The sequence below is a fragment of the Colobus angolensis genome, unplaced genomic scaffold (assembly GCF_000951035.1).
Source record: "Colobus angolensis palliatus isolate OR3802 unplaced genomic scaffold, Cang.pa_1.0 Scaffold220, whole genome shotgun sequence".
NCBI classification, from domain to species: Eukaryota; Metazoa; Chordata; class Mammalia; order Primates; family Cercopithecidae; genus Colobus; species Colobus angolensis.
In genome coordinates, this window is record NW_012115378.1 from 642,690 (window position 1) to 653,500 (window position 10,811).

Here is a 10,811-nt window from a genome sequence, read left to right on the forward strand (position 1 = left end):
AATACTTTATCGCTAAGGATCATCTGAGCCTTCAGTGGGTTGTAATCTTTTTTTTCTGAGATGGAATCTTGCTCTGTCTCCCAGGCTGGAGTGCAATGGTGCAATCTCAGCTCACTGCAACTTCCGCCTCCCGGGTTCAAGAGATTCTCCTGCCTCAGCCTCCTGAGTAGCTGGGATTACAGGTGCCTGCCACCGCACCCAGCTGATTTTTCTGTTTTTTAGTAGAGACAGGGTTTCGCCATGTTGGCCAGGCTGGTCTTGAACTCCTGACCTCAGGTGATCCACCTGCCTTGGCCTCTCAAAGTGCTGGGATTACAGGCATGAGCCACCATGCCCGGCTGGGGGTTGTAATCTTTTTTGGCTCATGGAGGGTCTTGCCTTGATGTTGATGGCTACTGACTGATCAGTGTGGGTTGCTGATCAGTGTGGTTGTAGCAGTTTCTTAAAATAAGACAACAATGAAGTTTGGCACATAATTGACCCTTCCTCTCATGGAAATTTATCTGCAGCATGTGATGCTACTGGATAGCATTTTACCCACTGTAGAACATCTTTCAAAATTGGAATCAATTCCCTCAAACCCTGATGCTGCTTTATTAAATTTATATAATATTCTAAGTCCTTTGTTGTCATTTCAATTATGTTCATAGCATCTTCACCAGAAGTAGATTCCATCTCAAGAAACCACGTTCTTTGCTCATCCAGAAGAACCAGCTCCTCATCCGTTCAAGTTTTATCATGAGATTGCAGCAATTCAGTCATATCTTTAGCTTCCCTTCTAATTCTAGTTCTCTTGCTATTTCTACCACATCTGCAGTGACCTCCTTCATTAAAGTCTTGAATTCCTCAAAGTCATCCATGAGGATTAGAATCAACTTCTTCCAAACTCCTGTTAATCTTGATATTTTGACCTCCTCCCATGAATCACAGATGTTCTTAATGGCATCTAGGATGGTGAATCCTTTTCAGAAGGTTTTCAATTTACTTGGCAGAAATCCATCAGATAAATCATTATCTATGGTAGCAATAGCCTCAAAAATGTATTTCTCAAACAATAAGATGTGGAAAGTTGAAATTACTCCTTGATCCATGGGCTGCAGAATGGATGCTGTGTTAGGAGGCATGAAAACAACAATCATCTTGTAAGTCTTCATCAAAGCTCTTGGGTGATCAAGTATATTGTAACAATAGTCACATTTTGAAAGAAATCTTTTAATCTGAGCAGTAGACCTCAACAGTATGCTTAAAATATTCAGTAAACCATGATGTAAACAGATGTGCTGCTATACAAGCTTTGTTTTTCCTTTTATAGAGCACAGGCAGAGTAGATTTAGCATCATTCTGAATAGCCCTTGGATTTTCAGAATGGTAAATGAGCAATGGCTTTAACTTAAAGTCACTAACTACATTAGCCCCTAACAAGAGAGTCAGTCTGTCCCTTGACGCTTTGAAGCCAGGCATTGACTTCTCCTCTCTAGTTATGGAAGTCCTCAATGGCATCTTCATCCAACAGAAGGTTGTTTCATTTACATTGAAAATGCATTGTTTAGTGGAGCTACATTCATCAATGATCCTAGGTAGATCTTCTGGATAAATAACTTGCCATAGCTTCTACATCAGCACTTGCTGTTTCACATTATACTTTTATATTATGGAGATGGTCTCTTTCCTTAAACCTCTGCTAGCTGCAGGCTTTTCATCTACAAATTCCTCATCTAATGGAGATGGTCTCTTTCCTTAAACCTCTGCTAGTTGCAAGCTTTTCATCTACAACTTCCTTATCTCTCTCAGCCTTCACAGAATTGAAGAAAGTCAGGGCTTTGCTCTGGATTGGGCTTTGGTTTAAGGGAGTGTCCATACAAAAAAGCTTTGAATGGGCCCAGGCGCGGTGGCTCACGCCTGTAATCCCAGCACTACGAGAGGCCGAGGTGGGCGGATCATCTGCGGTCGGGAGCTCAAGACCAGCCTGACCAACATGGAGAAACCCCGTCTCTACTAAAAATACAAAATTAGCTGGATGTGGTGGTGCATGCCTGTAATCCCAGCTACTGGGGAGGCTGAGGCAGGAGAATTGCTTGAACCTGGGAGGTGGAGGTGTGGAGGTTGCGGTGAGCCGAGACTGTGCCACTGCACTCCAGCCTGGGCAACAAGAGCGAAACTCTGTCTCAAAAAACCAAAACCAACGTTTTGCATGGATCTTCACAGCAGCATTCTTCATAATAACAACAACAACAACAACAACAAAATGGGGAACAACCCAAACGTCCATCAACTGATGAATGGATAAACAAAAATGTCATATATTCATATGATACTGTATTAATTTGGCAATCAAAAGGAACCATGTATATGTGACAGCATGGATGAACCTTGAAAACAATATGCTGTGAAAGAAGCTGGTCACAGAAGACCACATAGAATATGATTTCATTAATATGATGTGTCCAGATATGCAAATGTATAGAGACAGCAAGTCAATGGTTGCCTAAGGCTGGCAGTACGGAGGGTGACTGCTAAAGGGTATGGGTTTCTCTTTGGGGTGATGAAAACTGATTTTCTAAAATTGATTGTGGTGATGGTGGCAACTCTGTGAATATACAAAGACCACTGAACTGTACACTTTAAATAGGTAGACTGTACAGTATTTGAATAATATCTTATAAGGCTATTACCAAAAAAAAAATAAAAAAAGGAAGTAGTGTCTATGGGCTTTGGTTGCTGATTGGCCAGGAGTGCTGAAAAGTCAAGAGTAAAAACTTGACTTTGACTCATCTCTCTTTAAACTGGGCTTGGGTGAAAGCCAGTTTGTGAGGTGTTAAGGGGCAATGAATCCAAGACTGCTCTCTTTAGAAGTCTTGTTGTAAAAGGAAAGAGAGAACCACAATGGTGGAAAGAAGGGATGAGAAAGTCAGATGAAAGTCTGGGCTATTCACAGGTATTTTTTACAAATTACAGGGGATCTTACAGTTGACTGAAGTCCCTTCATTTCCAGACTGGGTCTCTAGATTCCTAAACACCCAAATGGTGTTGCCAGTAATCTATGAGCAATGTTCATTTTCAGTTTGGGAGCTGTTTGAGTAATGATTCTGTTCTTGCTACCTGTGCCTTGGAGGGGCAGGTGTGAAGTCTCCTTATTCAGGTGCAGGTGCCAGCCTGGTTTTGTTTCTGTCTTAGTTGAATCCACAGGTGTGATCTCAGAATTGAGCATTTTAGGCACTGAAGCCCTCACATTCTTCCAGCAACTAAAGGCAACTAGGCAGGGCCATTTTTCTTGTCTTAAAGTGCTGTGATATTTCTTCTTGCTGAGCAGCTATGGGGCTAGGCACAGAGAAGAGACTTAGAGGTGCACATAGATTGAATGTTCTGTTCCAACAAGCACACAATCTAGAGGCAGCTTGGTGTCCACGTGATGTGAGTGAGCAGGGGCCACAGCAGAAAAACCTACTGGGATGTGACAAACCATTTCCTTTCTCTCAGTTGACCACAGGCTCCTGCTGTTTTAACAAGTACTGAGGAAAATAACATTTTGATAACCTGCAGCTCTGCACTAGCTTTCAAGCTATGCCTCACTGATCTGATGAGGGATGTTCAAGGGACAATTCAATATCAAACCCATATGGGGAAAATAGCCATAGAGATGATTTATTAACTTAAAATCTCATATGTACATAAACATTTGCCAACATTCAAAATACATTCTGAGCTGAGGATAAATTGTGAGTTGGAAGGAGTCCACCACAGCCTCCATCTCTCTGCCCCATCAGGCCTCTCCTCTCCCCTGATTCTCTGGCCAGCAGATCTCTATTGTGAAGTTGGTGCCAGAAGCAGAGACAAGTGAACAGTGGCTCTGAGGGAGGAGAAAGAGTCCCTCCCACCCCATGACATTTGGGGTGCTCTAGAAAAGCCACCATCATGGGGATCAGGTTTGAATAAACACAAGTTTGCCTCCTGGAAAGCGGACTGTCAGCAAACGCTTTTCTGTGATTCACTTTGGTTCTCTACATCAAGCACTGTGGGCCTTACCTAGGGAGTTCAAAGGACATGCTGTGTCCTTTTCCATTTTGTAAACATTGATTGGTTTTTCCTTCACAGGAGGTGGGCAGCAGGGTGTGCAATGCTGTGGCATTATCCGCAACATCCTCGGCATGTGTCCCGTCTTGCTTTGGGGAAGTGTCTAGAGGCTGGATGCGCAAATCCCAACCAGTCAAGGGGAGGGGACCTGACAGGGAGGAAAGGCAGATTCCTTTGTGCCAGATCCTTTCTCTTGGGATAGTCTGCAACAGCTTTGAGGCTCTGCAACAACCTTTCATTCATATGTATGCATATATTTCAAAATAAATTTAAATCGATTAAAATGTTAACAGGTACTATTCAATTAATAATGAAGACATTAGATTATATACAAATTTACATCCTATTGCCCTTGCACCAACACCAACAAAATGTCCACAAGTTAGAAAAAGGCAACTGGTGATGAGTTTGGCATGTGAAAAATGTATTGGCTGATGCTTTGCTGAAAGTCCATCTCTGCTTTTCCAAATCGGCCATTCATGGAGAGGCAAAGAAGCAATTAAACTCCACTCTGTGGCTGTGATCCCCAAAAAGCCTTTAGTTTAGACTATGTTTATTATTTTCCAAAGGCAAACAAGCTTCTTAAAGAAACTGTGATCCTTTTCTTGATCCTCTGGCATCTTCTCACTCCAGAGTTTTAAGGACACTGGAGTTCGGAATGGGTGACTGTGGGCATGGGAGTAGTCTATGGGAGTCAGGTACACTTAAGCTAGTCATGACACAGGGGGCAAGGAAAAGCAAGTTCTGGCAACCTAATTTTAACGAAAAAATGGCTGAGGGCTCTTAGTTTGCCATCTACCCATTTCTGCCATACCACAGAAAGCTCCACACTCCAAAGGCTTTATGATTTGGGATCAAACTGATTTGGTTACTCTCAGAGGTGAACTTTATAAAGAAATTTTAATCTGTAGTGATTTTCCAACTTTTTAAGGGAATGACTACAACTAGTTAGTCCTGACTTTATGTTTATTTCAGAAGAAAAATATAATATTGGTAGGCTCCATTCTTTTCTCCTCCAAAGAATTAAAAAACCTAAGTGAAAGAAGGCTGGGTGGAGGTGACAGCACCAGGCTTAGCATGAAGAGACATGAGCTTTCGATCTACCTGGACAAGGAGGCTGCTTAACAAGGCTTTTCTAGATTGAAATAATCTAGTTTCAATTAAAATAATAATTCAGGGAAGCCACACAGACTCATTGCATGCAGGCTGCCCTGGGTGGTCTGACTTTGTCTACCAACACCGACTAACAAAGTCTTGCTCCCAGTTTAAGTGGGGTTGGTAAAAAGGAGAGGAAAAAAGTCACACCCTCCAGATCACATAAAATTCCCAAGTAATACACATCTGGGAACAAACTCTCCCCTTGCTTTCAATGACTGGAGAGTTTTGAACTCTGGCTAAACCAGGCTCATCATCCCCATTAGCTTGAGAGGCTACCAGGGACCACTGCAAGCTGAAGGACCCATCTCAAGAGCTCTGTGGGAGAAAAGACAGCAGATAGGATGAGGTCTGCACTGCATAACTTCCATAGGCTTTCTCTGGGTCAAAACGAGGCCCAGTGGTGGCACATACTCTGGCAAGTTGAGATGGTTCTTTGGGGCCATGAGCAGAGCACTTGTGGGGCCTGGTCAGCTTGTATCCTTTAATCCTCATGGAGGAAAAGGGAGGGCCAGAGGAAGCTCATCAGCTTGTAGCAGCTGGTGTCACTCTCTCTCTAGTGGCATTTTCCCTAGACACAACCATGGGAAGTACACAGGAGCGCATATGATGGGGGGTGGGAGGTGGGGTAAATAAGCTGAACACTTGAGTCAACAAAAATACCTAGAGATTGATTGTTCTTATTCATTCTGGAATATTGGAGGGGTGGTCATCTGAACACTGGTAGAAGAGTGCTTCAGGCTTGTGCCTCCACTGAATTTCCCCAGGGCTAATCACTCCCTGACATGATTTAGTGCTGCTTGCTCCCAAGGATTGGCTGGGTCTCACCCTCTAGCCCATTGAGCTCTTTGGTTATGGGATGGGCAGCTGCGAGGCTGATGGCTACTGAGACTGACTCACAATTGGCCATCAGTGTTGTTTGTGATGGCAGGGGCACCAACTCCAACTTCAGAATTAAAGGACCACTTATAGAGATGTAGTAGTGACAGAACAGGATGAGAAAGATGTGAGGGTTTGCCTTTCTGAAACTGCTTATGTTTCAAAGGGGTTACTTTTAGAGGGATCTTTCAATGGAGAGGTTTTTCTTGTACATAAAAGTGAGTCAGCCTTTTCTAGCAGAAGCATGAGAAGGAAACACTCTTGAAATGAGGCTGAATATGCAATGGTTTCCACCACACAGAAAGTATCCTATGTTAATTTTCTAATCTGTTTAGCATAAAAAAGCCATCTTCCATTCCTACCCCCTTAGTGTGTTATCGAATGCCTGGTCTGATTGAAAACACCCTGGGTTGTTAGAATGATTTCTATATTCAATACATAACAGGATGCTAGTGAGACAGGTCCCTGTGAAAGGAGAGACACAATTACTTTGCAATGAAATAATTTAAAATGCTAGATCGGTATGTGGGGAAACCCACAAATTTCCTAGGAAAATTTTGCAATATGTCAAATGAAAAATATATCTTCCAGAATCTGATTCTCCTCCAGCTCTTCAGGGGTTCTGTGCATCCCCATCTTCTTCCAGGTCGATTTTGGAAGACTGAGTCGGAAAGTACCATGATTCCAGGCCCCAGCTTCTCTGGAGGGACAGCGCTGAGGTTTGGGAGCAGAGTTTGGGCTCAGAGACTGAACCAAATCCAACAAAGATGTCTCATACCTGTAAGACATATAACCCAGACAGGAAAGGATCAGATTATTAGAAAATGAGAATCCAAGCCCAGCAGAAATGGGCTGTCCAGGGCAAGAATCAGATCACAGACCACATCGTGTGTAAGATGCTGCTTAGGGGAGCTTTTGTGAAGGTAAACACCAGAAGGACTTGAAGAACCTAGGCCCTGCTGCCTGTCCTTAAGCTCTTCTCTTCTGCTGACCTCTAACATTCCTTTATAACTTATGAAGAGAGATTGTAGAGTGGGAAGAGGAGTCATGATAACAGTAATGATATTAACAGTGACATTTATTGCAGGCTTACTGTCAGGCACTGTTCCTAACACTACAAATATTTAACCTTCCTATAGCCCTCTAAAGAACCCTATGAAGTAGGTACTGTACTACTCTCATCTCCATTATAAACATGCCATGTGGAAATTAAAGCTCAGGGAAGTAACTCATCTAACAGAAAGAGTCTAGAATTGAACCCAAGTGGTTTGTCTTCAGCACTCTCATCCAGGACACTAAAGCTGCCTGTCGAAATCTTCACAGACAGACAGACTTGGTTCAAATCTCTGTTCTACCATTTGCAAGCTGCGTAATATTGGGGAAGTTATTCAGTCTCTCAGTTCAGTCTTTTCATGTGTAAGGGGCTGGCAAAACTCCAGTGAGGATTAAATGAATTAATTGATAATACATAATAGGCACTGAATAAATGTTAGTTCCTTCCTGTTAACCCCCTTCCACTTTCTCTAGAAGTTTGGGAAAAGATTCTAAATCTATGAAGACATCCCTCCAAAGAAAGACTGCCTTGTGTCCAGCATTCTTATCAGAAAGGGTAAGTGTGGAGCAGCTTAGAGGTAAAGAAATAGACTGGGGGCCGGGCAAAGTGGTTCACACCTGTAATCCCAGCACTTTGGGAGGCCAAGGTGGGTGGATCATTTGAGGTCAGGAGTTCAAGACCAGCCTGCACAACATGGTGAAACTCTGTCTCTACTGAAAATACAAAAATTAGGTGGGCATGGTGGCGTGTGCCTGTAGTCCCAGCTATACAGGAGGCTGAGGCAGGAGAATCGCTTGAACCTGGGAAGCGGAGGCTGCAGTGAGCCGAGATTGTGCCACTGCACTCCAGCCTGGGCAATAGAGCAAACAAACAAACAAACAACCCAACCAACCAACCAAACAAAAATGATCTGGGGTACCACATAGGGCCCTAAGGGGTAGCTGGGGCCAGAACCTAGCTCCAAATTAATGGTGGTGACAATGGCAGAAGCAGCAATGGTGGGAGGCTGGGTTATCTGTTTCCCAAGCCCACCCCTGTGGCAAAAATGTCATCTTTCTGGGCTGAGAACTGGGATAGGAACTGCTAGCATTAAGGCTATAAATGCCAGTAAATTATTAGAAAATAAAAACATACACGTGGACATTACAATAAAGCATATCAGAGAGATATTAGAGTCCTTCAAAGAGTTTAGAATCTCTGGTTTTAAAAACTGCTACAACACTGCAAAGTGAATATCCACAGACTTGGAAATAAAAATTAAGGATTGTTGCATTCGATAGGAAAACACTCATTATTCTGATATGCAATTTCTAATGAACCAATTATTAATGAGGAATACAATTTTTAAATTTAATTTGTCTTTGTAATTGAAGATGCTGCCACAGAAAGCATAAACAGGCACTGTGAATTACAGACAAATCATTAAGTGATTTTTGGTTTCTTGTATGATCTCTATATGTTATAGGACATGCTAGAGAAAACATTAAAATTACATTGTATAGATTTGTATTTAAAATTAAATTTCAACATGTATGAAACGAATGTGTATGAAGAGTTAATTCTTTTTAGAAAATCTGATTCCCAAAAATAATCACCTCTATATAAACTAAAATTCATATTTGGAAATACTTTATTAGAAATCTATCCAAATGTTGGCACGGCCTACCAAATACTCTTAGCAGCTCCACTGTCAGTTGCATCAACAGAAAGATCCTTCTCAAAATTAAAAATTACAAAAAATTAGGGGAAACAGTTCCAAGATGGCCAAATAGGAACAGATCCAGTCTGCAGCCCCCAGCGTGACTGACAAAGAAGACAGGTGATTTCTGCATTTCTAGCTGCGGCACCTGGTTCAACTCATTGGGACTGGCTGGACAGTGGATGCAGCCCACGGAGGGCAAGCCAAAGCAAGGCGGGGCATTGCTGCACCCAGGAAGCGCAAGGCGTCGGGGGATTTCCCTTTCCTAGCCAAGGGAAGCCGTCACTGACAGTACCTGGAAAATCGGGACACTGCCACCCAAATACTGTGCTTTTCCAACAGTCTTAGCAAATGGCACACCAGGAGATTATATCCCACACCTGGCTCAGCGGGTCCCAGCCCACAGAGCCTTGCTCTCTGCAGTCTGAGATCAACCTGCGAGACAGCAGCCTGGCAGGGGTAGGGGCGTCCGCCATTGCTGAGACTTGAGTAGGTAAACAAAGCAACCGGGAAGCTTGAACTGGGTGGAGCCCGCTGCAGCTCAACAAGGCCTGCCTGCCTCTGTAGACTCCACCTCTGGAGGAAGGTCACAGCTGAACAAAAGACAGCAGGAACTTCTGCAGACTTAAACATCCTTGACAGCTCTGAAGAGAGCAGTGGTTCTCCCAGCATGGGGTTTGAGCTGTGAGAATGGACAGACTGCCTCCTCAAGAGGGTCCCTGACCCCCATGTAGCCTAACTGGGAGACACTTCCCAGTAGGAGCCGACTGATACCTCATATAGCTGGGTGCCCCTCTGAGACGAAGCTTCCAGAGGAGGAATCAGGCAGCAATATTGCAGTTCTGCAATATTTGCTGTTCTGCAGCCATGCGCTGGTGATACCCAGGCAAACAGGGTCTGGAGTGGACCTCCAGCAAACTCTAACAGACCTGCAGCTGAGGGACCTGTTAGAAGGAAAACTAACAAAACAGAAAGGAATAGCAACATCAACAAAAAGGACATCCACACCAAAACCCCATCTGTAGGTCACTATCGTCAGAGACCAAAGGTAGATAAAACCACAAAGATGGGGAGAAACTAGAGCAGAAAAGCTGAAAATTCTAAAAAACCAGAGCACCTCTTCTCCTCCAAAGGATCACAGCTCCTTGCCAGAAATGGAACAAAGCTGGACAGAGAATAACTTTGACGACTTGACAGAAGTAGGCTTCAGAAGGTTGGTAATAACAAACTTCTCCGAGCAAAAGGAGGATGTTCGAACCCATTGCAAGGAAGCTAAAAACCTTGAAAAAAGATTAGACGAATGGCTAACTGGAATAAACAGTGTAGGGAAGACCTTAAATGACCTGATGGAGCTGAAAACCATGGCAGGAGAACTACATGACGCATGCAGAAGCTTCAGCAGCCGATTCGATCAAGTGGAAGAAAGGGTATCAGTGATTGAAGATCAAATGAATGAAATGAAGTGAGAAGTTTAGGGAAGAAAAGAAATGAACAAAGAAATGAACAAAGCCTCCAAGAAATATGGGAATATGTGAAAAGACCAAATCTACATTTGATTGGTGTACCTGAAAGCGATGGGGAGAATAGAACCAAGCTGGAAAACACTCTTCAGGATATCATCCAGGAGAACTTCCCCAACCTAACAAGGCAGACCAACATTCAAATTCAGGAAATACAGAGAACACCACAAAGATTCTCCTCGAAAAGAGCAACCCCAAGACACATACTTGTCACATTTACCAAAGTTGAAATGAAGGAAAAAATGTTAAGGGGCAGCCAGAGAGAAAGGTTGGGTTACCCACAAAGGGAAGCCCATCAGACTAACAGCAGAGCTCTTGGCAGAAACTCTACAAGCCAGAAGAGAGTGGGGGTCAATATTCAACATTCTTAAAGAAAAGAATTTTCAACCCAGAATTTCATATCCAGCCAAACTAAGGTTCATAAGTGAAGGAG

At 43.2% G+C, this 10,811-nt stretch overlaps 1 protein-coding gene across 2 annotated transcripts in view; it reads right to left on the reverse strand.

The window, feature by feature from the left end:
* Positions 1-6,590: 6,590 nt before the first annotated feature.
* The window catches only part of KIAA1328 (KIAA1328 ortholog), a 404,498-nt gene continuing 400,277 nt past the window's right edge, over positions 6,591-10,811 (reverse strand). For both annotated transcript variants that reach the window (XM_011943647.1, XM_011943646.1), the window contains exon 10: positions 6,591-6,883. In XM_011943647.1, the coding sequence (XP_011799037.1) occupies positions 6,673-6,883 (211 nt within the window). In that variant the 3' untranslated portion in view covers positions 6,591-6,672. The remainder of the gene's footprint in view (positions 6,884-10,811) is intronic.